At 36.6% G+C, this 18,611-nt stretch overlaps 1 protein-coding gene across 1 annotated transcript in view; it reads right to left on the bottom strand.

Annotated features, from left to right (window-relative positions):
* Positions 1–404: 404 nt before the first annotated feature.
* The window catches only part of SLC22A4 (solute carrier family 22 member 4), a 109,924-nt gene continuing 91,717 nt past the window's right edge, over positions 405–18,611 (bottom strand). The window contains exons 8-10 of the mRNA XM_001366034.4: positions 15,228–15,410; positions 13,780–13,915; positions 405–7,371 (exon numbers count right to left, since the gene is read on the bottom strand). Of these exons, the coding sequence (XP_001366071.1) occupies positions 7,296–7,371; positions 13,780–13,915; positions 15,228–15,410 (395 nt within the window). The 3' untranslated portion in view covers positions 405–7,295. The remainder of the gene's footprint in view (positions 7,372–13,779; positions 13,916–15,227; positions 15,411–18,611) is intronic.

Here is an 18,611-nt window from a genome sequence, read left to right as displayed (position 1 = left end):
AAAATCACAAATTCACCTTTAAGAGTTTAGAGAAGTTACTTTTTTTTTACTTGACCAAATAATTTATTTGAAGGGGAAAAGTTTGAGAATTTTAAGGGAAATATTTTTTTAAATGTACAAATAAATGAGGTCTCAAATTAATAGCTACTGGGGCTGCTAGATGGCTCAGTGGATAGAACCCTGGGTCTGAACTCTGGAAAAATCTGAGTTCAAATCTATCTTCAGATACTAGTTTTGTGACTGTGGGCATGTCACTTAACCTCTATTTACTTAAATCTACTGGAAAATGAATAGCAAACCATTCCAGGTTTTTGTTTCTTTGTTTGTTTGTTTTTACTAATACCCCATGGACAGTATGGCTCCACAGGGCCACTGAAGAGTTGGAAATGACTGAACAACAAATATCACCAGATCACAGAATATATTACAAAACATTCATCATCAAAGCAATTTGCTACTGGTTTAAAAAACAGAAAAGTAGATTAATGGAAGAGGAGAGATAAATAAGTCCCATAAGCAAATAAGCACAGTAGCTTGGTGTTTGACAAACCCATAAAACTGTTGAGATGACTGGAAGAGTGTAAGAAAAATTAGGTTTAGATCAGTATTTGTACCATATATAACAATAAGCTCCAAATGGATAAGCAACCTAAATATAAAATACCATATCATAAAAATAAAGATAAATAGTAGACAGTTTTAAGATCTTTGATTAAGGGGAGAACTCATATCTAAACAAGAGATAAATATGATTGCAAAAGGCAAAAAAAAATTTTGGTGACATAAACCTAACTCGCCTGCCCAACTAGCATCAGTACAACTAGCATACAAAGAGAAATTTTTGAGTGAGAAGAAAAATTTTGTATCAGATATTTTTAATAAAAATCTGAAAGCCAAACTCTATAGGAAATATACACAAATATAGACCAAGAATCATTTCCTAATATATGTTTTTAAAGATTGTGAACAATTTGCCAAAAAAATAAATTCAGGAGGCAAGGAACCATATAAAATATTTCAAATGGAACCGCTCTGAAGTTTAATTTCATAACCAGTAAATTTCCAAACATGTTAAAAGGCAGAAGGCTGTAGGAAAGTTGTTGATAGGTATATGAACACACTATTGTATTGTCAACTGTTCCAAGGCTTCTGAAAAACAGTTTGGAATCATAAATTACTATACAGCCCAAACATAGTTTTTTAATCTTGCAATTCCACCACTGGACATATTCCTCAAGCAGGTCAGTGGCAGAAAGGTTTCCTATATTCTACAAAATATTCTTATTAGCGGTCTTTGGAAACAAATTAATTGACATCTTTTGGAACACTGCTGAAAAAATGATGAGTTAATCTAATGGATTATTATTCCGTAAGACATGATAAAAAATGAGAAATTATAATGTACATGGTAAAATTATATGAAATAATGCAGAGCAAAAAGCAAAATAAAGATTATACATACACACATGTGCAATAGTTAAAATAAAATAAATGAAAACAACACAAGATATTAGAACTCAGATTAAATGCAATGACCAGTCTTGACTTTAGATGTGGTCTCTGTGAGAATTTAACTGCTCTTTGAATAAGGGAGGGTGGTGATGGTAATTTATCAGGAAGTACCAGTGGTGTTTAAAAAAAAAAAAGCACCAATAAAATATTGTTTTAAAAGAGATGGTTTAAAATTTTCATGGAAATAATTTGAAATTGAACAAATGGAGTTATTCTCTTAATGCACCTTGGTTTTCTAAAATTGGGGCTACATGACTATAAAGTAGGGGTTCTTAACCCGTCAGTGAACATTTAAAATATTTTTTTATAACTGTCATGTCAGTATAATTGACTTCCTTTATAGTCCTCTGTGTTTTGTGCACTTAAAAATGTTAGTATGAGAAGGGGTCAAGATTGCCAAAGGGGTCCATGACATAAAATAAAGCTTAAGAAACCTCGCTTTAGAAAATGGCTTCCAGACGCAAGAAAAGCTGAATGTGGTGTTTTAGCTTGTAAGAAGGACACATACTTCCTTATGGCGATGTTGGCGAGTGTTACCGCTTAGAAAACTATCTTAAATAGGAAAATTGGACCAGGGGTGTAGTTAAAATGTATGGGGGAACATATTTTGGCCCCCTAAGTATTCAACACTCCAAATTCTGTAGAAAATTGAGATTTTTCAGGGCAACTATTTGAATATCATAGTGTTAAATAAGAGTGTATTTCTCTGAACTAGAGGCTAGACCAAGGTAGAGAAATGAGCCATTGATTTCTGAGTTATACTCCCTCTGGGTTACTGTCCCAATTTTCTCTCATATTCAGTAGTTGATCCCAGAGGACAGTCCCATAGTTGACTACTATAATTCCCAAAGCTGCTTCTTCTCTAGAGTGACTTTTTCTGAATGTTTTTTTTCCCTGCTCTATTTATTGGGCTTGAACTCTCTCCAAACAAAGAACTATTAGACTTGCTGGATGGGGTACTTCCAGTTGGGCTAGTATCAACAACGGAGAGTGGAGAGAAGAGATTTCTCTGCCCTCTTCATTTCAGAATCTTCACAAAGCCTCTATTTCTTGAATGAAATCAATTTTTAAGGTTTGCTATTTAAAGTTTGGCTAATGATGGCTAATGTCTTTTTGTTTGTTTGTTTGTTTCAGCAAGGGTACTCCTTTTAATTCCCTTAGGGAAAGACATTATGAAGGCATCATTGCAGAGCATCTTTCTAGTTAGTGTAATACATCATTAACAAAGATTAAGTCCCTAAACTTTTGGGGGGGGGGAGGGGGGAGGCACTATCAAACAGAAGAACATCAACTAGTAACAGAGGTCCTAGTCCAACTTGGGCTCTCATACTGTCACATCAATGCTTATGTGATTGATTACAATTATCTTGATTTCTGGTCAGATTCTCTTCTATTTTTCATCAGTGTTACCTTATACCTATCACTTGTAATGATGTGCTCACACGTGATCAGTCAATCAATCAATAAACATTTATTAAGCACTTACAGTGCCAGGCACTGTGCTAAGCCTTGGAGAAAAAAAAAGAGGCAAAAAACAGTACTTGTCCTCAAGGAGCTTACAGTCTAATTAGAGAGATAACATGCAAACAAATATACACAAAGCAAGCTATATACAGGATAAATAGGCAATAATTAAGAGAGAAAGCACTGGATTTAAGAGGGGTTAGGGAAGGCTTCCTGTTGAAAGTGGGTTTTTAAGTGGGACTTAAATGGAACCAGTGAGGGTAGTAGTTGAGTGGAGGAAGGAGCATTCTAGTCATGGAGGAGAAAATTGCCAGAACATATTAAATGGTCTAAAGGCAAGGACACAATAGTTGGGGAAGAGAGAGAGAAACATACATAAGTTGATAGGAATATGGTTCACTTTTCCATAATATAGTGGAATCAAGGCACATCTCCAGAGGAAAAAAAAAATATCAAGCAGAAATTGCTAGGAAGAACCATGAACATGGAAGTAGTTTTCTGAAGATGGAAGCAATTAAGAAAAGCCATGAGGGGTGGTTAGTTGACTAAGTCGATAAAGAACTTGGTTTGCAGATGGGAGGGCCTGGGTTCAAATGTGACCTCAGATACTTTCTAGCTGTGTGATCCTGGGCAAATCACTTAATCCTAATTGCCTAGCCTTTACCACTCTTCTGCCTTCGAACTGATACTTAGTATAAATCCAACAGAAGTCTAGGGTTTAGGGGACAGCTGAGTAGATCAACGGATTGAGAGCCAGGCCTAGAGATGGGAAGGCCTAGGTTCAAATTTGGCCTCAGACACTTCCTGGCTGCATGAACCTGGGCAAGTCACTTGACCTCCATTGCCTAGCCCTTATCACTCCTTGGAACCAATACACAATATTGATTCCAAGATGGAAGGTAAGTGTTTAAAAAAAAAAAGTTGAGCATTTAAAAAAGAAAAAAAAAAGCCACTACCTGGTACTAGAAGCAGGGAGGTTACAGCTTCTTCTGGATCAGTCTCAAGCTGCATTCTCATGTACCTGTTATGCCTGGGGTTTGAATTCTTGATATCATAAATCTTTTCAGAGATTGTGACTTCCTGAGGAAGAAACATCATGGCCTCAAGTACTTTCAGAACATCATTTTAATGAACATCTCTATAGCAGATTTCTTTTGGACAGTTACCTAAATTATAATTTCTTTAAAGACATTAATTATAATATGAAGAACTTTGAAATTGACTAAAAATGACCACAGAAGTAAAATACACAATTTTCATTTAAGGAGGGGAAAATGTTTATATTCTAAAAACCCAGATGAAAAGGATGCTTTCTTGATTATAAGGCTAACTAATAATAACTAAATAAATAATTTGCCTTGTCACTGATACTTTGTCATTGATATTTTAGGATGAGATCAAATTGGAAGTATACAGGAAATAAAAAAGGAATACAATACTTTGGATTTGTTATGACTCCCTTTAAATTGAGGCTTCTAAAATTCCCCATAGGACTAATTTAATCTTCGGAGGACATTATTGGAACCCTTTGGTCTACTAATATACAAACATTTAACTGGGACTTGTATTTACAGAGACTGGGTGGGAAGGGTTGTTCATAGGAAGTCACTTGTGCCTCTACATAGGGGAAATAGCAGTAAAGGTTTAAATAACATGCTATTTGACTCTAAAGCATCAGGCAAGAGAAACAGGGATAGAAACATTTTGCTAAATCTGCAATTGCAAATGTTTAAATACAAAGCAATAGATGTTACCAAAGAAAGTAAAGGAGGGTTAGGAGGAAATTAAGTTATTTCTTAGTGATATCTCTTTGGGTTCCAGTGCATTGGGAATCAAAAGGCCCAATTTGAATCCCAGTTGAGCCAGCAGTGCATTGTTGTCGATACTGTTTAGGGTTAATCCCATTTTAGACACTTACTAGCTCTATAGTCCTAGGGCAGTAGCTCTAGACATCAGTTTCCTCATCTGTAGAATAGGGAGAGGTTGGATGAGATAAGCTCTAATGCCTCTGCCAGTCTTGAGCTGTGTAGCAATGGGCAAATCACAATTCTTTGAATCAGTATCTTCACAAGTAAAATGAAGGGACGGGACTAGGTGTTTTCTAAATCCTCTCTAGCTCTAACATTTATGATCTTTGAAGAATCAGGGACGTTTAAGGCACTTATACATTCTATATATTGTGCCATCCTCAAATCATGGACACAGTTTAAATTCATTGTTGGCTAGGGGAATGCATTATGACCTCTCCAAAAATACTTCTCAGAGATTGTTCCAGTTTACATTTTTGACTGGAAGCAAACATTAATTAAAAAAACTCACTTCATAAATGAAACAGTAGCATAGGATGTTACTGAATACATCCTTTCCTCCTTGACAGTTATCATACATTTAATTCGTCCCTATAAAATGTGTTTAATAAATGTTTATTGAATTGAATGAAAGAAGCTGTAAAGCCCAGAGGAGGCTGGTTTTTTTTTCCTTGTAGAATCTATGAGACTCTGAAAATGATTAGTGAAAACAGCTAATACTAAACATTAAGAAAAATACACACCCAAGTTTTGTTTTTTTTGCTCTGTAATGGGTATGAGATTTCTAAAACACTTTAATATATTTTAAATTACATTTATAATATGTGCAATAGATCCAATGTGTCAATACTTTATAGATATAAATAGATATATATTTAGAAGAACAACAGTAGTACCCTCTGACAAATCCTCTCTTCAGGAGATTAATAATTAGATATTAAGGTAAAAGATTTTGAGGTAAACATCTTTAAATGATCAAAAGAGCTTGCCTAGAAGCTTTATCAGAGGTTCCTTGGAAAAATACTTGAAAAGTTTTCTGTTGAAGATAATTCTTTTCAAGAGCCACTGAGGACATATTAAAAAACAAACAAACAAACTAGTGGTCACTAGTGGTTTATTACATGGAGAACTTTCTGTCAAAGAAAATTCTTTTCAGTACCACAGAAGACCTATTAAAAAATAAACTAGTGGCCATTAGTGGTTTACTCTATCACAATTTGTAAGATGAGTCAGCATGTAGCAATGATGCTTCAAGCACTTATGCATTTTTCTTTAGAAAAACTATATTTTAAAGAGGAATGTGTGTGTAGACAATACTTAGATAACAAGATAAGCAAGGATTTGGTCTTCAGCAGCTCTCAGAGACAGTGCCATGTAAAGGCTGAATAGCACAATGGCATTTCCACTCTGATGGTTTAGCATGTAGGCTAGCCTACATTAAAAGCAAACCTCCAAGTCTTAATGGGAGTGCAAACTTGATCAGTTTACCCAATGGGAAACTGATGCCTGTCACAGTGAAACACCTGGACAGTAGTGCACAGGAATAGAGAAGCTATTTCTGGAAAAGAGATATTTTTAATAAAAATTAAAAACAAAAACATATCAAGCTTTGAGCAACTTCATTGAAAAATATGCTCAGGCCACATTACTGCCATGAACAAACGAGTGTTCATGCCAGTGGGATGACCTGGTGATACACTTTTCATTTGAAACTTTTCTTGACATACTACAGAAATATCTGATTTGTAAACAAGCTTAATACAAGATAACTCTCATATTCAAAGGAAATACTAAAAAATTTGGAGTTTTCTGAGGATGCATGATATTATATAAGGAGGCTGGTATTGGGCCCAAGGACTATCCCCCTAGCTCCATTGTGGCTAATATCAGGTGGGCCACTTTAGCGCCTTCTTCACCTCTACAATGTACCATGATGATAATGCCTTTCTTTTGCCATTAGCATCTCAAGAGGAGTGTCTGAAAGGAAGCAGATGTCTTTGAATGCTAGGATAAAAGGCTCTTCCATTACTTCATATCAAATATTGAGGGTTTATAGGAAATGCCAAATAGTTTTGTTTCAGAAATGACTACATTGGAAGTATATTCCAATTAAAAAACAAAACAAAACAAAACACAAACACCTTCCAGTACCAAAAGCTGCCTTCTGAGATAGAAATATGCAACACAACATTTCTGATGTGGGTGGTATTTGCATGTCTAAGAATAAGTGAGACATCCTGAGCATTTCACTTCTTGACTGTTAGATCCTCAAAAAGCATTGTGGACATAAAGGAAGTCATTGCAGTTGAGAACTCTATGGAAACATATTTTGATTATGGATGAGAAGACAAGGTTTCAGAAATAACAGAACCTTAGTTCATGAAATGGCAAAGGTAATAATAATAATGGTGTCCTTTTTATGTTTTCCATCAATTAGTTCTTTCTGGCAGGCTATCCTCTGGCTTCTCCTCCATCTCAGAGATCTCCTTTTCCAAATGCAACAGAACTTGGTCAGAATGCAGTTATGAGAACCTTGGGATTTTCCTCTCTCCCAGTCGAGTTCCTTGATTTTTTCCTAGATCTGAAACTAAAGAAAAAAAAGTTTTTTCTGCTTAGTAAAGTTAAATTAAAAAAAAAATTAAAACTAATTTCCCTTCTGTCTCAAATGTTAACATGAACCAGTCACAGAGTTTTAAAGATAGTAGAGATTTTACAGACCATCTCCTCTAACCTAACAAACTGTACAAGGATCCCCTTTGTTATCATAGCTGCCTTCAAATTCACCACCTAGTGTCCAGCCTGTTAGTGATGAGTCCCTTTGAGTTTAGTTGAATGCAATATTGATTTATAGATATGTCAATTGGTAAAGACATTTCCATGATTATTCCTTCTTCTCCTCTTCCTCTTCCTCCTTCTTCAAATTATAACATGAATATAATTGGGACACCATATGTAGGATTGAGTGGATTTACTGATGATTAAATCAGTATAGGTGATAAATTCTGTATTTAAAGATGAACCAGGAAAAGAGGAAAGATGACAAACTAGCCTTCAGTATTATACAGTCCTTTTCTGCTTCCATAATGGTTTATTATGAGTTTCCAATCTTTTAATAGAATTGGTTTTATGTTAATCATAGCAGCAGCTAATACATTTGAAAAATGCCAACACATGTTCTTTATCCAACCTAAAGAGAATGTTTATTTATTATAATGGATCATTTTATGAGATGGAACAACACCTCAGAATCCTAAGGGTCTGAGGCCCAACTTAAAGTTTGGGAATCATTAATAACATTAATTTTTGGTACTTTAAATATGAGACCTTTTGTCTAGTGACCAGACTACTAGAGGAAATGAACCAGATCAATATTGTTATTCTCACTGTAAAGTAAACTAGAAGACATAAAGTTGTAGCTCAATGGAAAATCAGGTCATAGTTTCTCTTTGGACAAGGAAATAAAGGAGGCTACCGAGCTGCAAGTAAAGGCAGTGAGAAACATTTCATGGTTCATTTTGCTGGGAAGTGCTCAAGGTGAGAATAGGCAAAAATATCACTGTGAAAATAATTCTAATTTTATGAAACAACATCTGTGGCAGAAGAAAAATAAGTAGAGAAATTCAACAAAGAACTTCACAAACAATTTCAAGACACATCAATATATAACATAATATTTGACAACTTTGATCCAAAAAAAGGTTGGAAGATATTTGGGAGTAATAAATGAGAGTCCAAAGAAAGACTTGTAGAAGATTCAGAAATTTCATACTTCTATTCAATGAATATTACCTTTAAAAGGATTTTTGGAAGTAGAGATGTGGTGGAGTCAACTTGAACACACTCCCGAGATTATTAAAATTTCAGTGCAAACATTTATACCTCGCAAATGAGCAAAAGGTACAAATCAGGACTCGATTTATTGTTTCATTGATTTCTGGATATAAGAAAGTGCTAATAATTCATATTAAACTTTAAAGTATGCCCTGGGGTCATTTTTTTCTCTGTAGAGGCAGTTGGATGTGACTAGTGTAAAAATTATTTCCAAATATGTTTATGTGCAATCATGTTGGAAGAAAAGATAAAGATGAATTACAACAAAAGATAAATATCACTTATAAGAATTACAACCAGATCTATTCAAATAAGTTGTTGGCATCATTAAATGGAAAATGGACAAATTTTAAAACATTGATTTTAAATCACTTTTTTGTTCAGTTCTTTTTCAGTCATGTTCACCTCTTCAAGAGTCCTCCTTTGGGATTTTCTAGCAGATATTCAGAAATGGTTTGTCATTCCCTTCTCCAACTTATTTTACAGATGAGGAACTGAGGCAGAGTTAAGTGACTTGTCTTGTCACTCAGCTAGTAAGCATCTGAGGCCAAATTTCAGATTGGGTATTCTATCCACTGCACCACCTAGCTACCCCTAATATCACTTCACATAGAAGTTTATTTTATGTAAAGCAGTTGCCACAATGAGGCCAACAAATTAACAGAGTTAAGAAATGAGAGGAAAGGAAGCAGAGGCAACTACTGTTACCACAAAAGAGATAAGAAATATAAGATAATAAACTAGTGGAGATTGATAGATCAAGTGAGGATTTTTTGAGAAGTGAGGAGACTTGGGATGCTTGCAGACTGTTGGGAAGTATCCAGTAGACTGAAAACACCTGAATTAGAGTGTCTATACCTATCCAAGTACATAAAAAAGGAACTCATTCTTTAGGTGAAATAATTTCAAAAGCCTTGAGAGACCAAATTACAAAATATCTCAGAAGGAAAAAGATTAAAAATTTGACAAAATCAAGTAGGAAAAAACAACAACCTAAAAAACCCATTAGCAACTGCAAACCCATATATTTACGTTCCTCTCTCTAGTAGAAACTTTATGAGAATGTTCTACACACATGATGATAATATGAGAAGGGCACAGGCAGGCTTTAGTAGATAATTTTTATCATATAGCTGACTAAGACAAGTACCAAATTATTGCTATTGTTTACTGATTATAAACATACACTTCACTCAGTAGAACAAGCTTTAGCCTTATAGATTTTCCCTTAATAAGATTTGTCACATGTAGATGTTTAAAATTTGTGAAATCAGAAAGAAATAACTTTGGTAGTCTGCTATCAGTATCAAGCAAAAGATGAAACAACACTTGCAAAGGTGTTCATCATGTCCATATACAATGTTCTATAAAAGGTCCAAATGGAAGAAGTCTCTTTTACAGATGGTGAGTTCCTATAGATGTCCTTGTTTGGGAATGGCATTCAAGTCCCAGAATACTAGTCTTTTTAATGACTTGTAGGAGTTAGCCCAAAATCTATAATTCAGGAGATCAGCCCAAAATCTATATAGGAAAAAACAAATGAATGAAAACCCTAACAGATGCCTACTCTCCAGACTATAACATGAACTTGAATGGCCTTCCACTGGGTTAGTCCAATCAATATATGCATCTTAGAAAGGCAATGAGAAATGGACAATGGATTAAGAATTGAAAGGAAAGAAAATGATCTGGATTGTATTTGGGAGACTACATGGCACTTTCAATTGTCCTGACTTTCCTCCTGACACAAAGCTTTTTAAAAACATCAATATTATGAAAAGAAAAAATAAAAATGCAGTTCAGGAAAACCAGTCACATGTAAGTCATATGTGATCATATATGTAATAGTTTATTCTTATACCTCCCCTGTAGGGAAGGAGATACTCTTTAAAGAATGAATTTCTGAACAAGAAACAGTTCCAGTGAGGAAAAAAGACTTTTCTAAAGGGACGAATGAGGAAGCACAAGAATGCAATGATCACTTAGATCTTAAAAAAAAAAATCATAGAAGATGAAAGCCAGGGTAGGTAAGGATATATAAAAAACAAGATGTGGTAATGAGAGTATAGTATGAAGAGCAGAGAAGCTCAATGCTAAGAAAAACAAAATAGACCTTTTCAAATATATTTGGGGAAAAGATGATGACCAAAGAAAAGATAAATCTCCTGTCAATAGAGGATGGACTGAGTACAGGGCATGATGGGCAGAAATTAGAACTATTCCATCATTATATTGCTTTGTTTTTTTTTCCTTCCGGGATGTGAAGATAAACAAAAATGCTTACTAGGAATTGAAATTCAAGAAAAATGGGGAGATTTTGAAACTCTGATTCTTTGAGTTGTATCCATTCTGTGAGGGAAGAAGTATGCTTGGTGGAAACTATAGGAGTAAATGTAGGTATTATATAAGAAAAAACTTTTAAAATGATAGTTTTCCAAAAATGGAATGGACTACTTCAGGAAGTAGTGGTTTCACTCTCTCTAGGCATCTTGGGACCAGTTGATTAGGAACCTCCAGAATCTTCAATAAATTGATTGATCATGCTTGGAGTTCTATCAGTGACTTCTCTTAAAGATTGGATATTTTTGGCCCAGCAGGTCAAATATGACCTTTGGGAAAATCACTTTGGTTACTGAATGACTAGAGAGAGGCAACCACAGACAACTGTAACAGCCCATGCTTGAAGTGATTAGGGCCTGTGCCAGGGTAGTGATAATATCAGAGGAGGGAAGGAGGCCATATTCAGGATATTGCAAAAGTATGATTAATAGAACTTGGAAACAGATTCGATATAGGTGGTGAGAAGCAATGAGGCATCAAAGATGATATCTAGGTTGTGAGCCTGGCCAGGAGGAGGATGAAGGTGCCTTTGACAGTAATAGGGAAGTTTGGAAAGGGGAAGTTTTGGGGGAAAAGATAATGAGTTCAGTTTTGTCCATGTTGAGTTTAAATTGTCTGGCAAACATCCAGTTCAAGATGTCTAATAGGTTGGAGATGTGAGATTGACATTAGGAGAGAAGTTAGGCCTAACTAAGTAGATTTGAGAATAATTAATAAAGAGATGATATCTCAAATCCATGGGAACTGATGAGAACACCAAGTGAAATAGGACATAGGGATAAGAGAAGAATGCCCAGGAAAGAGCCCTGAGGGACAATTACAGTTAGTGGGCATAACCTAGATTAAGATCCAACAAAACAGACTGAAAAGGAGTGATTAGACAGGTAGGAGGAGAAACAGGAGAGGAATATCTCAAAAAACTACAGATATGACAGTATCAAAGAGAAGAGGTTGATAATGTCAAAAGTTACAGAAAGATTAAAAAAAAGACTGAAGATTGAGAAAAAGTAATTGGATTGAACAATTCAAAGATCTTTGGGAGGCAGCTAGGTCATACAGTGGATAGAGTTGGGAGTTGACCGGAGTTGGGAGCTTCTGAGTTCAAATCTGACCTGACATTTTCTAGCAGTATGACCCTGGAAAAGGCACTTAAACCCTAGCTCTTCTGTCTAGCCCTTGGCTTTTTGTCTTACACACACACACACACACACACACACACACACACACACACACACACACACACACAGAGACAGAGAGAGAGAGAGAGAGAGAGAGAGAGAGAGAGAGAGAGAGAGAGAGAGAGAGAGAGAGAGAATCATTGGTAACTTTCCAACTTTGAAAGTCTTCCATGAGAAGAATAAAAATTGTGAGTGACTCAATAAACAATGGATCATGCCATGGATGTGATTAGGCCATCCAGCATGATTTACAAGTACGAAGTGGAATAATGCTGGTGTCCAGGTAATGTATAGAAAAGGAAATGGGCCAGTTGGTTATTAAAAGGCTGCATGGAATAATGAAAAGGACTCAGAAAGGACCTTTATTTGATTTCTGCTTTTTATACTTTGCTTAATTGTGGAAAAGTCACAACCTCTCTGAGCCTCAGTTAAATAAAATAAAACAATACCTGTAAAATTTACCTGACAGGGACCACATGAGGATTAATTGGCTGTAAACATTGAGACAGTCAGAAGCTCAGTGGATAGAGCCTAGAGTTAAAGAGACTGGAATTCAAATCTAGCCTCAGATACTTTAGCTGTGTGATTTTGGACAAGTCACTCAACCTCTATTTGCCTTAATCTCTGGAGAAGGATATGACAAACTAGTCCAGTATCTTTGCCAAGAAAATCCCATGGATAGAATCGGCATGCTATGGTCCAAGGGATCATGAAGAGTCAGATACAACTCAACAACAAGCATTTATACTAAGTCCTTAAAATGTGTCCGGCATTGTGCTATTTAGTTGAATTAATGATGCAAAATGCTTTATCCCACCTCCACTTAGCCCTTACACTTGTATCTGGTGAAAAACACATATTCAGTGTTCCCACCAGATAAAGATATCAGATGTCAGTTCTTTTTGTTATTATTATCAAAGATGTGAGGCTGGCATACAAACAGATGGAAGCTCAAGTGCTACACTGGCATTCTAGGAATGTTAAAAGACTTTGAGGAAGATCTCCAGTGAGTTGGGTGGGTTCTCTAGGTAGGATTAATTAGAGGACATGAAGAGGAATTTCATAGGATGAGAAGAGATAGATGAGTCTAACTGTTCAATGAAAGAAGAAATATCCAGGTAATGCATCTCTTTAGGTACTAAGATGTAGTAAATTACAATGAACTTCTATGTAGTTTTGTTATCATGAAATTTAACTTTCAAACCTCTTTTCCTCTCATGAATGAGAACCATCTGAATAAATGTTATGATGGTTTGGTACAGTGGATAGAAAGACAGACTTGGAGTCAGGAAGACCTGGGTTCAAGTTCTGCTTTTGACACATACTAGTCAGGGGGTTCAAGGGTAAGTTGCTTAACCACCCAGTGCCACAGTCAACAAAGATGATAAGGAGCTGAGGAATTGCTAATTGGCATCAGAGGAGGCTTCCATGCTGGGAATTCTGAACACTAATGAAACCACCATCCTGGAACCTCTCTCCAACCACCAACCCTGCCAGATATTTTTATAAACAGAAGAAAGGAAAGAATAAAAACAAAGAATGATTCCTTTTTAAGGCATTATTATTTAATGTTTTTCTCTTTAAATACTTCTGAGGGATAGTAGCTTTATTTTGACTTTAGTTGAGGCTAGATCAAATCTACCTACCCTTTTATCTTCTGCATTTGTTCAAAGGTTTCTGGTAGTGCCATTCCAAAGCTTTCTGGGAAAAGCAGGGTAACAATCCCGATAAGCACAGTTAGGCTGCCCATAAGAATGTAGGGTAGGATTTGATCATAAGCACCTGGTAGAAAACAAGAATCATAGAACCAGAGCCTTAGATTAAGAAGTAGCTTTAGAACCCATCTAGATTCACCTTCCACCCAGTGCAAGAAACTTCTTTACAACCCTCCGAATATTGCTTGATCTAAGGAAACTGCCTGTAATAATTTGTGGATGTGATTTCTTTGCTGAGGCATCAGCAGAATTGGAGGCTATAGTTTCAGATTTAAAATTCTTCAAAAGCCAGGAAGAAGGTACGAAATGTCATCTCCACGTTGGCAGCCTCAATGGAACCTCTGGACTTCCATAATCATTTACTTGTTCAATTTTGCATTCCCTTGAGAGCCTCCATGTCAGTTGGAGTCAGTCATCCATGTGAAACAGATTGTTCTTTTAGTGGAGGAACTTGAGCTAATTAACTCAGTCTTCCATTTATTGCAATGAGGTGAGAGAACTTAGGGGAGGAGAAAGCAGTTGACAGGACTGCTGAGTTTATAGGCACTGTAGCTTTTAAGACTTTGAGAATCCAATATCTAATGTTTAGGAAAATCAACATTAAAATGAAGAAAATAAAATGAAAACAGAACTGAGATAAATGGAAATTCAAAAAAACCTCTTGGAAATGCATTTCTTGGGGTTGGGGGGTGGGGCAGCTAGGTGGCTTAGTGATTTGAGAGCCAGGCCTGGAGATGGGAAGTCCTGGCTTCAAATCTGGCCTCTGACACTTCCCAGTTGTGTGACCCTGGGCAAGTCACTTAACCCCCATTGCCTAACCCTTCAAGCTCTTCTGCATTGGAAGCATTGATTCTAAGACTGAAGGTAAGGGTTTAAAAAAAAATACATTTCCTTCCTTTTGTTGGAGACATATGAGACTATGGATACAGAATCTTGTATACATTGTCTCATGAAGCCATAGTGTTGATTTCTTTTGGTTAACTACTTTGTGATAGGAAAGGCTTACTAGGAGGAGGAGGATCTACAGAAAAGACTGTGATATAAAAACAGAAGGCATTGATTGAGAACACATAGTAAAACACACCTCCCTCCTCATGGCCCAGAGGTAAGGGAGTAACTTGGGTGGAATGTTGTATGCCTTATCAGACATAGATTGTATCAGATATTTTGGCTTTAACTGTTTTTCTTTTAAAAAGGAGAGCTCAAACTGGAAGTGGAAGGTGAGTTGTTTCACTGCTGCAAAAACAAAAGTCATTGATAAAAACATTTTTACAGGTATCAAAATAGAAAAAAAAAAAACCACCTCACTGAGGATTTAACGTACATTTGAATTTTTCTTGGCTTAGAAAGAATGAACACGTTGTAAGTAAAAATCTCACCAAGATAAACGAAGTAAGGAGCAATGATACTACCCACTCTGGAGGACATGGAAGTGGCACCCACAGCCATGTTTCTGACGAGGGTTGGATAGAGCTCAGCTGTGAAGACATACAGCATTGAGAATGCAGAGGTGATTCCAAACTTTCCTAGCATCACTAGGGCAATGGACAGAAAATGGTATTCTGGAAAACAGATCCAATGAGACAATGTCAGTTTTAGAAGTAAATGTCTATTAGAAGTAGCTTAAAATTCCTTTCCTTTCTATTTGAAGCTGATTTTATGGATTTCCTATTGCCTAAGGACACTTTTCATATACGCCCTTCTGTCTGGAGAGCCAGCTGTTTTTTCCATCATGTTGAAAGACAGCAAATAATACAGGATGTCCCAAAGGAAGTTGGGGTCACCTTTTATACAGTAGAGTCTTCTGGACTTACTTGTCATTGGACATGACTCAGTCATAGCAAAGGAAGATTGCTTTGTACTTTGTACTACTCTTGTCCCAGATCCCTTATGATTTAGGTGACCTTTGTACGGTGTCTGTGCATTTATCACAAATAGTTCCAGGCTAAGCCATCATCAAGTTAATTTAGTTAAACAAACATCTCCCAAAGATATGGGCATTCTTTCTCTATGTTGGCTTTAAAGACCCTCTTTAAAGTCTTAACATTTTAATGTTGAACACAACTGTGCAACCTGAAAAAACCAAAAGGGTCAATCCTTGCCACGAAATTTGTTGAATTTGATATTTAGCTCTGGCCTGAGAATCACTGAACCCAGGCAGTATGCACTATTTATTACCTCTCACAATTAATGCCATAACATTAATGACATAGCTAGCATTTTATTTAATGCTTTAAGTTTTACAAAGCATTATATTAGACATATATATATATATATATATACATATATATGTAATTTCTTTTTGTCCTAAATCATAAGGGATCTTGGACAAGAGTAGTACAAAGTACAAAGCAATCTTCCTTTGCCATGCCTGAGTCATATCCAGTGACAAGTACATCCAGAAGACTCATTTTACCCTCAAAACAACCTTGGGAGGTAGGTGCTATTATTATCCTTTAACAGATGAGGAAACTAAGCTGGACAGGTTAAATGACTTGCCTAGAGTTATATAGCTAACAAGTATATGAAGCAGGATTTGAATTCAGGTTTTCCTAAATCCAAGTCCAGTGTTCTATCCACAAGTTACTTAAATGCCATTTTTATTACTACTTGATAAAACCATGTCTTAGGAGGTCATAGGATTAAAAATACCTTTATAGGAATCATGAGTCACAGATTTAGGGCTAGAAAGGAATTTAGAATTCCCATTGTCAAACTCTTTCATATTACAAATGAGGGAACTGAGGCCTGAGAGGAAAAGGGTTTCCTAAAGATCATAGAACTTGCAAGTGGCAGAACCCAAGTCCTCTGATTTCAAATATTGGGCTTCCTTTTTACTACACCATGCTATAATACATATCTCTGAGAAACAGGTATAGAGACAAAGCTAGGTTTGAGGACTCTGCATTCCTGATTCCAAGAGTACACCTAAAGGTTCAGGGAGCTCCTTATCTATCCCATGGAGCCAAGTAGTTGTGTGCAGAATGCCTCCATTAGGCAGTTTTATGTTCTCCCAATCAGATTTTCCTCCTATGGGAGACTGTTTTATCTAAATGCAGGAAAGAGGGGGCAATAGGGTGGCTTGGTGGATTGAGAGCCAGGCCTGGAGATGGAAGGTCCTAGGTTCAAATCTGACCTCAGACACTTCCTAGCTCTATGACCCTTGGTAAGTCACTTCACCTCCCCCTTGCCTAGCCCTTACTGTTCCTCTGCCTTGGAACCAATATACAGTATTGATTCTAAGACAGAAGGTAAGGGTTTAAGAAAAAATAAATGCATGAAGGAAGAGACTTTTCAACTCCATAGCAATAAAAATGTTAGTTCTAAAGGTCCTTCACCATACAGCCTTCCTAGTTGTCACTACAATTTACTCTCCTGTCCCTGTTCCAATTAACCTAAAAGATCTCTATCAAAGCAAGGCTGAAGTGAACTGGCTGCCACTGTCCCAGGTACTTTCACCATCACATTGCCAAGAACATATCTGTTGGTGGCAAGAGGGATTGAAGACTGAAGTACCCACCTGGGAAGGCCTCAAAGACCTTTACCACAAGACTTTCCAGATCATCATTACCAGTGACTCCACTATGCCTCAGAAAATCTACCAGGGGGCTCCACTTGGAAGATACCAGCAGCAAAAACAATTTCACATTTAAATTTTTAACAAAAATCTGATGTTTATTTAGGCTATGGTCTTCTCTATATTTGGTATTGTCTTACCCCAAGGTGAGCAAATTCCTATTTTCTGTTCCTCTCATCCCTGGGATTCAGAGTTGCAATTGCTGGAGCAAAAAACCCTTCCCCTTGCTATTTTCTCTCTGCACCCTCACCTTTATTCAATCCACACCTATCCCTCTCAATTGTTATTTCCTCCTTTGCTCTTCTCTTCCATTGGGTCTTCTGGTGCTTCACCTCTAGCATGAACATATTTTCACTGTATCCTACACATATTTCTTTCACACTTTTCTGGAAGGGCCTTTGAATTGTGAGAGCCCTTGAGAAGCTGAGGCTCCTAAGTTCTGGACAGTGAGTTCTGGGTGGGTAGGTTGAGTCTGGCTCCCAAGTATGTCTGAAAGGAACATTAGAGGGTTAGCCAGGAAGTATGAACACTATGTAGGGCACAGAGATCTCAAATAGGACCAAAAAGTGATCTGGTTTGGGATTAGTGAGTTTTGGACAATGCTGACCAAAAAGAGCTCTGAGTCATAACTCATGAATCCAATAGTAAGCTCCTGAGTAAGGTGAATATTTTTATTTTTGTCTTTGTATCCTCAATACCTCCCACGATGCCTTGCATGTAATAGATACTCAACAAAAGCTTGCTGATTTAGATTGTAGTGCTCACAGAATTTTGGCTTCCTGATCTCTTCAGTGCTGGTTCACCCTTCTCTCATACCCAACAACATAATGGACCAAGAGGACCATTCAACATTCTTCTTGTTCTCCATTGTCACTTTGAGACCCTCCTTCTGCTTCTATCATTCAGTCACTTCTTGATCTTTTTAATTTACTCCATTGGTATCACATCATCCAGGTGTTAGTGTTGTCTCTTTGACTCCAGTCTAGCTTCCCGTCTTATCTCAGTGCTGGCTTCCAAGTATTCTTTTTTGTCCAATGTCTACACCTTTATCCCTAGTGGTTTCAGTATTCATGTTGATGGTTTTTTTTTTTTTTAGTATTCTAGCATCTCAGTTTGAACTTTTCAACTCTTATGACTCCTGTCTTCTCTCTGTCTCAGCCACCAAGATGGAATGGTCACAAAAATG

This window comes from Monodelphis domestica, chromosome 1, assembly GCF_027887165.1.
Source record: "Monodelphis domestica isolate mMonDom1 chromosome 1, mMonDom1.pri, whole genome shotgun sequence".
In the NCBI taxonomy this organism is placed as follows: Eukaryota; Metazoa; Chordata; class Mammalia; order Didelphimorphia; family Didelphidae; genus Monodelphis; species Monodelphis domestica.
Note: the sequence above shows the minus strand (reverse complement) of the source record. Positions and strands in the feature narration are given on the sequence as shown.